At 50.8% G+C, this 13421-nt stretch overlaps 1 protein-coding gene across 13 annotated transcripts in view; it reads left to right on the top strand.

The window, feature by feature from the left end:
* The window catches only part of TACC2 (transforming acidic coiled-coil containing protein 2), a 227728-nt gene that overhangs the window by 67519 nt on the left and 146788 nt on the right, over nt 1-13421 (top strand). For all 13 annotated transcript variants that reach the window (XM_070470314.1, XM_070470321.1, XM_070470316.1 and 10 more), the window contains 2 exons: nt 32-5296; nt 5846-5959. In XM_070470314.1, the coding sequence (XP_070326415.1) occupies nt 32-5296; nt 5846-5959 (5379 nt within the window). The remainder of the gene's footprint in view (nt 1-31; nt 5297-5845; nt 5960-13421) is intronic.

Raw genomic sequence — 13421 nt, forward strand, 5'->3', positions numbered from 1 at the left:
ATGAAACGTTAAATGTTTTCACTGTTGGCAGCGTCTGGCACGGAGGTTCCAGCTCTGCTTCTGAGGGTGCTGCCAGCCCAGACCCCTGCCTCGTGTCCCCGGAGGTGACTGAGCCGAGAGAGCACCCACAGGCAGCCAGGGGCCCAGAAGATTCTCCACGTCCCAGTGCACCGGCGCCCCAGGAACGGGAGAGTCCCTCTTCCTCCATGCGCTTTGCCGAGGGCTCCCCAGAAGGTTGCTTGGCGAGCCCAGAAGGGGAACATGAAGGTTGGCCCCTGGTTCAACACCCTCAGAGGGAACCTTCTCCAAATGGCCCGGGAGAGGCCCCGGCAGCCCCTGTCCCTCAGGACGACAACTCAACTCAGCACAAGGTGGTTTTTGTCATCCCCAGTGCCGGAGGAGAGACAGGTTCGAAGGACGAAGAAGGGCAGAGACTGTCTTCCTCCAGCTCCACTGATGAGTTGGCAGGAATTCCACCAACTGCTTCTCCAGAGCCGATGAAGTTGCAACTCTGTGGAGAGGATGCCCAGCCTGGTGATTTCAACTCCCAAGGGCAAGAGGCTGCAGCAGGCTTTCCGTGGCCAGAGTCCCAGCAGGGAGCCCCCAAGGCTCCTGCTGCCCAACTAGGCCAAGAGGGCTCAGCCGGCCTGGAGGAGCCTCCCGTAAAACCCATGACCTCAACCTCCCAAGAGCTAGCCCCCGAATGCCCAGTGGAGGGGCCTCCTCAGGATTTTACCGATGATGACGCGGGATTCCTCGGGCCCTGCCCTCCCACTGGGACCAGTTCAGGGGCCGCCCACGAAGCTGAAGGGAAGGCCGATTCCCAGGAAAGCTGCCAGCAGCCGATGGGAGCGCTCCCGCCTGCAGAGCTGCCCTGGAATTCTCCGGGTCCTGCCCTGGCGCCAGGGGACAAGGGCTCTTGGGAGGAGACTCTGGGTGCCCTTGATGCTCAGGGTCACTTGCAGACCAGGAGCCAAGATGTTGAGCCCGGTCAAGTCACCTGGGCAGCGACAGCTGACCAGCCGGAGGGAGTTTTGTTCATGAGCCCTGAGCCTGCCCCACATGCCGCAACCAAGGATGCGGGTCCAGCTTCAAGCCTCCCCTCCCTGCCAGCTGCTCTGGCCTGCGTGGCTGCAGAACAAGCCAGGGAGATAGTTTCCGTGGCCGAGATGCCTGTTCTCACAGATCTGGCTACAGAGAGGGTAGAAGCAGGGTTGTTAGAACCGGAGAAGCAAGCATCAGACCTCAGAGGAGAAGGAGAGGGTTGGGAAGGAGGCCCCAGAGAGATTCCTGCTCCTGCCTCCCTGGAGGAAAGGGCAGAGCTCAGGAATAGGGAGCTAAGCCATGAAGTCCAACCAAAGGTTCCAGCTCTCCCCACTCCCAGCGCATCAGATGAGAGTGCCAGCAGGTCACTAGGGCTGAAGGATGAAGGCAAGGCCCCTGAAGACCCAGCTGTGACTGAGAAGGAAAGCAGAGACTCTGGGGCTGATCCTAGAGGACAGGGAGCAGCCCCAGGGCCCCTTGATGGTGCAGATCCTGGGAATCTACAGGCAGAGCAACCCGAGGCCTGGGGCTGCAAGCCTGATCCAGAGGTGGACAAGGCCGAGGTTTCACAGCTGCCTGGAGATGAGAGCACAGGCCTTCCAAACACAGTCCTAGCACAGCCACTCGGAGAGGAGATCCCTGGGCATGCGGACAGGTCCAACCCTCCCTCAGAAGATGCAGCTTGGAACGTGGTGGCCCGTGGAATGATGGGAGAATCCCAAGTGGTCCACGCATCAGGCTCACTGCAAAAGCTCCCTGAACAGCATCCTGGCCCACTCTCTGGACCAGAAGGAGCTGGGGAACATGTTCTTCCCCAGGGAGCCGTCTGGGCGGGGCCGGGACGGCAGACCAAATGTCCCGACACCCTTCAGGACGTGGAGGGACTGGGAAGAATGGATTCTCTTCCTGCTTTAGAATCTGAGAAATTGGATTTCCTGTTGGCTCCTGCTCCAGAGGTCGTCCCCAAAGCCCAGGAGGTGGAGCGCATGCCTGAAATAAAGTCAGGGAGCCACCCATCCGCACAGAGGCCCGGCCGTGGGGCGGGGGAGGGCTCGCTGACACCCCCTCACCCCCATGGGCTGGGGCGTGACACAGCTGGACAGGAAGTCCACGCTGATGGGCCCCCTCCCCCTGAGGAAGAGAACCGGGCAGTGGACTGTGGGCTCACAACACTCAGCCTGGAGCAAGATCGGCAGGGAAACGTATCCCACCCGGGGGACAGCAGCATAGAAGTGATTGCATCCGAGAGGCCCTTACTGTGTCCTGAGAACCATCTCCAGATATCCCAGACACACCCAGAAGCATCGGTGTTCGGTATGCTCAGGGAGACATCCCAACAGTGCGAAAGCAAGGAAGAGACTTATCCAGGTGATTTGGATTTTAATATCCTGGGCGCAGATTCTCCTCAAATCCACATACCCGTGGAACCTCGGGAAGATGTGAGCTTATCCACTCATGGAGGAAAAGAACGGGCTTCTGAAACAGAACTTCAAAGTGAACTTCGCAAAGGCAGTCTGTCTGATGCTCCGAGTTCACCTCCTGGGGACACAGTTCTGGAGAATCCTACAACTGAGAAGTCGCAGTTGTCAGCACCCATGAGGCCTGAGTTGCCTGCACTCGGGAAGAAGGGGCAAGACGGAGAATGCAGCGGCAGTCAGCTGTCCAGGAGCTCATCTCCTGCAGTGGACACCTTCCAAGACCCTTCTCTTGCAGGTAGCTTGAATAGAAAGGAACATAGCTGTACTGGGCAGGGGCCACACGAGTCCCAACAGGAGCTGGTTGATGGGCTGAATGCCGGCAGCCAGCATGAAGAAGCATGTCTTGAGGATGCAGGCATTTCAGGAGCAGCTGACGCTTGGCCCCAGCTCCAGGACTTGGGCAAGACAGAGAAGGCAAGTGGAAACACTGTGGGGGCCCCGCCTTGTCGGCCTGACTCAGTAGCTCTCCCAGAGGCAGCTCACTGCCGGCCGGTTCCAGCACCTACCAGCCCCCGAGCCACACCCACCCAGGATGCCCCAGTGAGAGACGCAGGTGAAGAAACCCAGGAGGGCGGGCAGCAACCGGGGTTGGTCCCACAGAAGGAAATGGAGCACCTCACTGCCTCGGATGCAGAGGTCCCGGAGCTTTCTGGGATTTTCCCATCAGCCAAGGATCAAGGTGCGGATGGTGCTGAGACTTGTGGGAAGGCGGACGGAGGAGCCCTGGGGATGTGGCAGGCTCTGGGGGAGCCAGGCTCCCTCCAAATAGAGCAGCGCCCCTCCCCTGGGGAGGAAGCCTCTACCCCTGCTACAGGTGAGCAGCTCTCGGCCAACTGCCAGGATGTCTGGCCTGTAGCTAGGGACCTGGCTGGAAGTCCCAGGAGCCTGGTGGATCTTTCTGCAGCGCAGGTTGTCCCTGACTCAAAGAGGCTCCTGCCGTCTGGACCCCCGGAGGAGGCTGCCCCTGGCACTCCTTACCTGCACATCGAGGGTGCTGCCAGGAAAGGGCTGGAAGACAGTGTCGTGATAGCTGTCTCACCCCAAGGCCCTGGAGCCCCTGGTGAAAGCCCTTGTTCCACTCGGGAGCCCCTGCTTGCCTCGGAAAAGGCCTCCTCCACGGAGGGCTCTGCTGAGTCCTCCCTCTCGCAAGCAGGAGCTGCAGGTGAGGGAATCTCTGCAGGGCCAGCCAGCCCCAGAAGCCCCAAAGCCGGGACATCAGAGGGTCCTGTGGACTCCGTGCCCTACCTGGACAGGATGCCATTTCTGGTCAAGGGTAAGCAGACCACAGAGGAGGAGAAGTGGTCAGGAGCTCCTGGTGCAAGTTCTGAGCCCGGTGAAATTCCAGCATGCCCTGTCAGTGAGGAGAGCAAGGCAGGGGAAGCAGCAAGAGAGACTGAGGGCAGCGGGGAGAGGATGCTAGAGCCTTCCAAGGATCCCAGGCGGGGAGCATCAGCTGGTGTAGACGCCAGCTGCAGGCAGACCGGGATGCTCGCTGGGTTGCCTGATTTCAGGGAGCACATCACCAAGATCTTCGAGAAGTCTGTGCTTGGAGCCCTGACCACCGATCGGCCCCAGAGCACAAAGGGAGAAAAGGTGGGAGCCGGGAAGAGGGTGATGGAGAAGGGCCTCACGGTGCCAAGCCCAGAGAAGCTTCCAGATGCAACTCAAGGAGTGGCCATCGCCCCTCTCCCCACCCTTCCCGCTGGTCTCTGGGTGGACTCGAAGGGGAAGAAGCAAGAGCTGACTGTGGAGGCTGAGATTTCTCGTCTGGGTCCCCAGGATCCAGCTCCAGGAAAGCTGCCGGGGCTGGCCTGGCTGGCCACAGAGCACAACCTGCTGGGCGCCAGTGTCGGGAAGGAAATGAGCGAGGCCCTGCAGATGCTGGCGGACAGCGAGAAACCCGAGGGGGCCGGGGAAGGCTGGTGGCCGGGACCTGGAGGAGTCCCGGCCCATTCACAGCAGGCAGATGGCCCGCAGGAATCAGCTTCGGGTCTGTCTTCACAAGCAGCATCTCCAAAGATTTCCGGGGCTGACTTGCAGGTGGCTTCCCAGAGCCATGGAGAAGGGGATTCAGGTCCAGATGACAGGATTCCTTCTGGAAAACAGTGCCAGGAAACAGCCCGCCGGGACAGTCAACCCAGAGAAGATGGTGCCCGGGGCTCTTCTTACCCAGCGGCTCTGGGTGACATGCCAGGATCCACCTCTGCCCAGGGAGCATCTCCCCACAGGGACGTCCCACCTCTGCCCGAGGCCGTCAGTGAGCCCTGCACCCCAAACCTGCTTGGGGGTGAGAGGGGGCGTGTAGGTGCAGCTGGCGTCTCGGAAACACAAGATGCCCTGAGCACCCAGGGCGCCTCAGATCCCCCAGCTGGGGAAGTGGCAGAGAATCCGCTGGAGCCCGGCTTGGAAGCCGGAGCTGCTGGGGAAGCAGAGGGTGACGTCACTTTGAGCACAGCTGGGACTGGGGCACATGTGTCTGAGGACCTGCCTGAAACAGGTACTACGAGAATATTCTCCGGTGTGGCTGCTGCCTCGGCTGTGCCAGGAAGCCCTGGGTACCCAGGCTGCTCAGAAGGGGCTCTGAGGATGGATGCAGAAGTCGCCCCAGATGGGGGCCGCCCAGCTGGGCCCCCACAGGCCGAGGAGCAACCCAGGCCTGAGCTCCCTGCTTTTGCGGAAGATGGGAAGATGGGTGTCTCCTCACCCCCAGAACCTGATGAAACTCGGGACCCGAAGCAGCAAAACCTGGATCCAGAAGCACTGGACGCTGAGAGGTACTTAGAATAAATTCACACACTAATGCGGGGTCAGCCGTAAAAGTGATTCCCATTTTTAAAAGTCAAAGTGATGAGTGGCTTTAAAGAAGCTACATTTTTCCGTATCTAATTGTTTAAATTTCCCTGCTTACAATCTCTGGATGTGCTGAGAGTCTGAAAACGTGAGAAATGGTTCAGAGGTGTGGGACTTGTCTGTTTAACACATCTTTTTTCCTTTCCTTGTATTCTTTAATTCTTCTAACTGAAACTGTAAAGCGTGAAATGTTTACAGGCCAGCAGTGCACTATGGGGTCATAGGTTATGGTCAGTCAGACTGTTTTTCTGGTGTCCAGATACATTTGCTTTTGAATCTGGATTTATTTATGCAGACAGGCCTAAACGATCCCAGAGCATCTCAAAGCCTTTCACTGCCTGAAGCTAATTTTTTTTTTCTAGAGATTTTCACGAAGTAGCCACTTAAAGCTTAAACTGGGAAATGGGCTTTTCAATAGGACATGGAGAGAAATGCCCTTTCTAAGATGTATTGCTTTCTTTACATTATCCCAGAAAGAGCCCCAAGGCTGGCCCATCCACGTTACCTTTGGTTCCTGAGAAGGATGCTCCAGACATCACGGACAAGGTTATTTCAGATGATGCCAGCAGTGCGGTTGGAGCAGAAAGGTCAGTGAAAAGGGATCAGCCTTTGGAGAACCCTGCCTTCCTTTGGGAGAGACATGCTGGATGTTTTGCAAAGGATAGTACTGCTAATGTATGCATCTTAATCTAAGAAAGACGCACCTAGCCGTTCCGATTCTTTATACAGTGCCTGAGATAACTGTGATCTTCATTGCTTGTATAAAGGAGTTGTTTTCACATCTGAGCTTATCTTTGTTTTTCTTAACATCTTTATTGAGATGTAATTCACATACCATCTCATTTGCTTATTTAAGGTATACAAGTCAGTGGCTTTTAATATAATCACAAAGTTGTGCAATTCTCAACTCTGTATTCAATTTTAGAACATTGTCATCCCCTCCAAGAAACCCTTCACCCCTTAGACAGCACGGCCCATATCTCCCAACTCTCTGACCCTGACACCTCCTAATCTAGTTCATTACCTTTTGACGTAAACAGATTCAAGTCTGATTTAATCTTCAGCAGGAATGTCTAATCACCAACAGCAGTCATGCCCCCTAGAGATCTCGGGAGGAGGACAAATGACAGATGCAACAAGGAATCCCACACCTTCACACTTTGCAGTGTACCTGCCTGTTCTTCCCCGAGTGAAACGCCACCCGTGGCTGGGCACGAGCTGCTGCTGGGAAATGGCATCCTTCAGGGAAGAGGGAGGTTCAGACACATTCTGAACAAGCTTTGCAGCATCCTTAGCTCTTTGGCTCCTCCAGAGCTGTGTGTGTGTGTGTGTGTGTGTGTGTGTGTGTGTGTGTGTGTGTGTGTGTGTGTGTGCGTGCGCGCGCGCGCACACGCAGGCACATGGTCATGTGAGCAAGGCGGGGTTGGATTTTAAATTAGTACCTGTGGCTAGCCCAGAGTATCCTACCAAACAGCTGCAGGCATTTTGTAAATGATTTAATGCATATTTTGCACACGCCAAAAGAATGCATGATCACCTGTTTTTCGAGTCTGAGCACTTCCACCCAACTGCCTTGCCTTCCGAAAGAGGGCAACTCTCATAACTCTGGGCCAACAGGGTGGCAAGCCCTGTTGCCAAGACAGATGCAAGTTTAATCTGCACTGGACACTTGTCTCTGCTGCTGACTTAGCACAAAATTCCCCACAGCCCTTGCTCATATGTATTTTTGACATTCCCAGTAAAAGTGTAGGAAAAGATGTCTAACTCGAAAAATCCTCCCCTTCCTCTCCCCACAAATGCTATATATTAGCTCTTTCTTCAGTCCCCGGATGTTTTATCAACCTTCCTGGGGAACAAGAAGGTCTTAGGACCAGGCATATAGTAATTCAATAAATATTTCATGACTCGATGTTTTAATCACTTTTAATTTAAAAATTATAATTTCTAAATTAACATTAGATATGTGTAAGATGTAGAAAAAAGTATAAGGAAAAAGAAAAAAATCCACAGCCCCACCACCTAATGATTACAGGTATTTATGATGTTAGTGTATGCACAAACACATTATGTTAGGGTAGTTTCATCCACTGTTGTTTTTTTTGTTTTTTTCTGTTTAAATTCTCAGAGTTCTTTTTTCCTGCTGCCATCAGAACTCTCTGCAGACATAAATCTTAGTGGCTCAAAGTGCATGACTTATCATAGTTTACAGAGCAGTAGATATTGACCTTAATATAATGGGTGTTCTGTGCACTTTGCTCTGGTTGAGGATTTGTTGGGTGATAGACTTTCAGATTCTGGAGTTGTGGTGTTCATTTTGGCAGCCCTGGTCACATGTGTCCGGAGATGTGCTGTGAGGGGAAAACGCATCTCAGATGTTGAAGATTTAGTGTTGATAGCTTATGGTGAGCAATGTCAGATTCGTGATCTCCGAAGAAGATTTAGCTTTGGGACCAGGGACCAGGCTTGATCACTCAAGAGCTTTTGTGTAGCAGAGTTTTATAAAGTCTAAAAAGGGACAGAGAAAGTTTCTGACATAGACATCATGAGGGGGATGAAGAGTGCCCCACTCGCTTGTCTTCATCAAAGCCTTAAATGCTTTTACCAGATCCACTCCCTCAGCATAACTTTTAAATTAACAAGATTAGAACTAACAATAGAAAGGTCTTAACCATACCCATTCCCACAACCTACATCTTTTGTTTTATTGTGTAATCATTAGCTCTGGGCCGAAAGAAAATAACATCTTATGTGACTAAGGCTAAGGAATGTAGGAAAAAAAGTTTGTCCTTTTCTCCTCCTTGAGAGCCCTGGACCCCTTTCTCCTTCTCAAGGGCCCTGGACCCCTTCCTCTTCAGGGCCCCAGACTCCTTATCAATCTATCTAAGGATTGACTCTCTCAGTGTGAGAAAAAGAATATAGGGAATTCTTTAGGTCCAGTGGCTAGGAGATCTTAGAGATCCCATGAACTGTAGTCCACCAGGCTCCTCTGTCCATGGGATTTTTCAGTCAAGAATACTGGAGTGGGTTGTCATTTCCTCCTCCAGGGGAATCTTCCCACCCCATGGTCCACTTCTATTTGGATCACTTGCTTTGCTCTGGTCCTTGAAGGAAATGAGGATGGAAGAGGGCTCACCTTTCCCGTGCTTTGGGTTCTTAGGAAAAAGGCCTGCTACTCTCCCATTGGCTGAGGATTTCCAGAAAGAATTCCAGGTGGGGTGACCTCTGGCTCCCCTCCCTCGAGGGCAATTACAGGGACAGCCACATCTGAGCAAATGGACCACAACAGAGTCTACTTTATACTAAGTAACAATCAAAGGTCTCCAGAAGGTACTGACCAGCACTGTCCAATTGAAATAGGACATAAGCTGCAAATATAATCTTAAATTTTCTAGTAGCAGCATTCAAAACAAATAGAAATTGTTAAAATTATTGAAAATTTTAATTAAAGTTAAATAAATTAAAATTATTAAAATTTATTTTAATAATACATTTTAAGTAACACAATATGTGGACTTCCCTGGTGGCTCAGTAAAGAACTTGCCTGCCAATTCAGGAGATGTGGGTTCGATCCCTGGGTTGGGAAGATCCCCTGAGGAAGGAAATGGCAACCCACTCCATATTATTGCCCAGGAAACCCCGTGGAAAGAGGAGCCTGGCAGGCTGCTGTCCTTGGGGTTGCAAAAGGGTCAGGCATGTCTTACCAACTAAACAACAGGAACAAAACCCAGTATCTGACACTCTCACTTCAACATGCAATCAATATATAAATTATTAACTTGGTATTCTGCATTCTTGTTTTCATATGAAGTCTCTGCATGCTGGGGTGTATTTTGTAACCACAGCACATCTCTGTTTGGACTGGTCACACACCAAGCCCTCAACAGTTCCATACGGCGTGTGGCTGCCGCCTGGGACACCCCAGCTCCTCCCAGAGCTCTCAGAGTCATCGAATGATCCATAAGGCCAAGCCTTCCCACAGGGCCCCCAAAGGCCCTCCTCTCTCAGCCCAGCAACTTCATTCCTAATTTAACCCCAGTGCTGGGAATGCTTCTTTGCCTTGGGGGGAAGCTCAGTAGCTCCGGTCCCTTTCACCCTGAGGGAGCCACGCTGTGGATCTGAGCAGGCCTCAGAGAAGGTCTGGCCAAAGTCGGGTGTGTGCGTCCTGGGAACGGCAGGTGCTGCACACGAAGGTGAATTTGGCAGCGGTGTGGGGGAGGTTGTGTGGTCACACTGTGGCAGATGCTACCAGGAGCTGGGTGGTGGTGGAGTTTGGGTTCACACCCAGTTGTGCCCCTTACTGGTTCCATATTTAAGCTCAGTTTGCCCATCTGTAGAATGGGGAGATCACAGCTGTAATTGCTTCCCTGAGTTTCAGTGAGGGCTAAGATAAGTGATCAAATGCAATCGTGGTACGTTCCGGCTCAGGCAGAGGTTAGGTTTCCTCTTTTCAATTCTGTGGGACGGGCTTTTATCCTGCAGTGAACTGAGTGGCCAGTGTTCATCTTCCTGGGGTTGAGGTTCCAGCCTGGCCGTCTTTCTTTTCTGGAACTAACTTCTTTGTCTGTTAAAATGTCTTCATGGCAGAGGAGAGGGAATTTTTACCCACTACTGCCCACAACGATCTGCTTCAAGTTTAAAAATTTCGAGATTGTGTTTTATTATAAAACTTCATGTGTATTTTTTTATTGCGTCTTGTATTGTATTGTATTTCAACATAAAAATAATGCTTTGAGTTGCCATGAGAAGAAGCAAGTCAAAACCAGATTTTCTACTCTCTTGGTTATCAGGTGACTCAGTTCTATTGAATCTACTGAAATTTGGAGATTCTTTTGACTTGGTTAGAGCTGATCCCACCAATCAGACTCAGTACCTAAGAAGTGTCTCTTTTCTGTCTTGGCGACAGGATCATTTGATAACTCAGTCTCATTTCCATGTAGGTGCAGGGAGCACAGATATTTTGCTGCTTTATTTCCCACCTTTTGAAGTCAGATTGGGCCTGCTGGTGCATGTGCTTGGGTACCCTGTGGCTTTGCTCACATCCACCTAAGGGGTACGTGTACATCCGACTCTGAGAAACTGGCAATGACAGACAGCTTGGCTGTGGATTTCTATATACGTTGTGTGGTCCCTCCCTGTGGAAGATTCTCGAACCCATAGATTTTATTTTTAGAATGTTCTAAGAAGAGGCTTGAATGATTTTGACTTTGTATCCATCCAACTGTCTTCAGGGGATAGAAAGTCTGTTGTTAGAATTTGCCACTTTGCTTTGACACCACTGATGATCAGATGTGTAGTTCTGAATCCATTGTGGACATCACCAGGCTGGCTTTTGCTGAATATTTATTTCAAGGGGTCTCTCTTTTATTCCATTTGAGGATGTGGTTGGAAAGGTATCATTTTCAATTAGTAGTGCATTTGAGAGGATTAAATCATTCCCAGATGCTTCAGGTCTTTGAGTCCACCTAGGCTCAAGCACAAGGGGCAGTTGGTTGAGGAGCTGATGGGGGGACCAGAGAGGTCCAGCCAGCCGCTTGCCCGAGAGGCCCTGGCTGGACCTGAGGGCGGGGCTGGAGTGGGTTGCCACCCTCCCTCCTACCCTGCTTCTTCCTTCTCTCTCCTCTTCTTTCTAAAATTAGCAGCTGTGACACCATGTTTTCAAGTTTAAGAGTAAGGTTTTAAAGAGGACTATAGTCATATAAATTAAGGAAAAGAAAAGAAGCTAGCAAGCCTAGCAGAGAAAGCCAGGACAACAGACCCATCCCGTCCCCACCCCCATCCTTCTGGGTTTGATTGTATATGACATTGCTTGGACCATTTTAGACTTTATTTTGAGAAGTTTTGGGCTATTACAGGGCTATTATTACAGAGCTACAAGTCTGACACTTCATTCCCTTGGAGCAGTTTTCTTCCCAAATAGATGATAGAGTAAGACAGAAGGTTCATATCCCAGAAAACTTTTTCTGGCTGTGTGATGCCTGGAGAAGCTGCTTGACTTTTCAGTCCTCAGTTTCCAAATCTATAAAATGGGAAAAATAACACTTCCCTGTTATGGTTGGAATTAAGATTAAAATGCAATGTTTCCAAAGCGATCTAGTATAACGCCTGATATATGGTAAGTGTAAAATGCAAATGGTAACCATTATTCCCATTTTAAATGTATTTATTCAAAAATACATCTCAAAAATTAAGCAAACAAAGAAAATGCCCCAGGTCTCCAATTGAAATGGGGACAGACCCTGCAGGGATGGGGGATGTGAGGCTGGGTGAGCTGTGTGATTATGTGAGCTGTGTGATGATGTGAGATGTGAGTCTGGGTGAGCTTCTGCTTCTGTCTGTCTCTGTCATATGGGAGCCCCACTAATGCTGCCTGGCTCACAGGGGCTTGCTAATGGTTCAAAGGGACCGCAGAACTAACGACTCTACAAATGATGTGGACTTATATTATGATCAACAGCTTCAATCATTGTGAACCATCGTATTATAAAAGTCAAAGGGCCTTTTAAAATTCAGCCTTTATGTTCTGAAGTTTTTGTGTTCCATAATTAAAGCGATTTTTTTAGAGGTGAACCCGTCCTTTGGAAAAAACGCCAAGTCGCTGTGGAAAGCTGGCTTAGGAGATACCTGCCCTGAAGGCAGCAGCCTCCTCGGAGGCCAGGGGCTGACTCTCTGCCTCCAGGTGCCTCTGATGGGACCCGATGCCTTGGCTTCCCGCCCTTCTGAGTTTCTGGGCCCCCCTGCCCTGAGGCCTGTGTTATGTGGATCTGAGTGGGGGAAGAGCCAGTTGAGAATTCCGGGCCAATTTCAGGGCAAGGTGGTGATTTTCGAAATGAATGTGTCCAGACCGACCCGCTTTTCTTCCTGGAACCTCTCATTACCGCCACTCTGTTAGACGGGGATTCAGGTTTGTTTCAGCAGCTGTGTTTGAAGAAATGGATATTTTAGACTCTAGCTGGCTATCTGGAAGGAAATTTGGGTGCGTTCTTGTCGAGACTAGGAATAGGGAGGGGGCTAGGGGGCACCTAACAGGAGAACTGGGACAGATTCTGACCTCCGGTGGCAGGCTACCCCCCTGGGACAGCTGAGCTGACCCAAGGACCTGCCCTGGGGGAGGGGGCTGTTCTTCTCAGCAACTGCACCCTGAACCTGCTTCTAGGCTATGGGGAGAAGATTGCAGAATTGAGTTCTATGGTGTGAGACCAGCTTCTGCCTTGAGGTCTACAGATAAGTTCCTGCTCAAGTTCTAGTCCTGTGACTTTGGAGGCATCACCTTTGATGAACCTGTTTACTTACCTGTAAAGTGGGGGCATATAGAACCTAGGATTCAATGAGCCACTTGATTTAGAGTGCCCAACACAAAATAAGTACTACTCAGTGTAAATCCCTCCCTCTGAGCCAAAGTACATCTACATCCAGCATCTTACTTCATCCTCACCTTGAGCCTTAGTGGGTACCATTTGTGCCCTTCCGTAGAGGAGGAAGTGGGTGCTGGGACAGGTGACATGGCTTCCCCAAGATCAGCGGGCTAATGAGAGTTAGAGTTGGGACCGGAACCTCTCTTCTGGAGAGTTCTTCAGACATCAAATCCATTTTTGGATCTCTGATCAGTAATATTAGCCAGAAGGAATCTTGGAGATGTTACTCTAAGACATGCTGTCCACTGGAACTTTCTATGATGATGCAAGTGTTCTGTGTCTCCAGTATCCAGTATAGCAGCCACTAGTCACGTGTGGCTATTACACACCTGAAATGAGGCCACTTGAAAACCTCGGGTCAGTTTCAGGATGACATGGTTTCAGGGTCATTGGAAGAACTGAAACTGTGGGTTTTATTTAACTTTGATTAATTTTTTATTGATTTCTTTTTGATGTGGATAATTTTTAAAATCTTTATTGAATTCATTACGATATTTCTTCTGTTTCATGTTTTGATTCTCACCCCTGCATTGGAAGGTGAAGTTGTAGCCACTGGACTGCCAGGGAGATCCCAACTTGCATTAATTAGAACTGAAATTGACATAGCCATGTGGTACTCTGTGTGGCACAGCCCAAC

The sequence above is a fragment of the Odocoileus virginianus genome, chromosome 7, assembly GCF_023699985.2.
Source record: "Odocoileus virginianus isolate 20LAN1187 ecotype Illinois chromosome 7, Ovbor_1.2, whole genome shotgun sequence".
NCBI classification, from domain to species: Eukaryota; Metazoa; Chordata; class Mammalia; order Artiodactyla; family Cervidae; genus Odocoileus; species Odocoileus virginianus.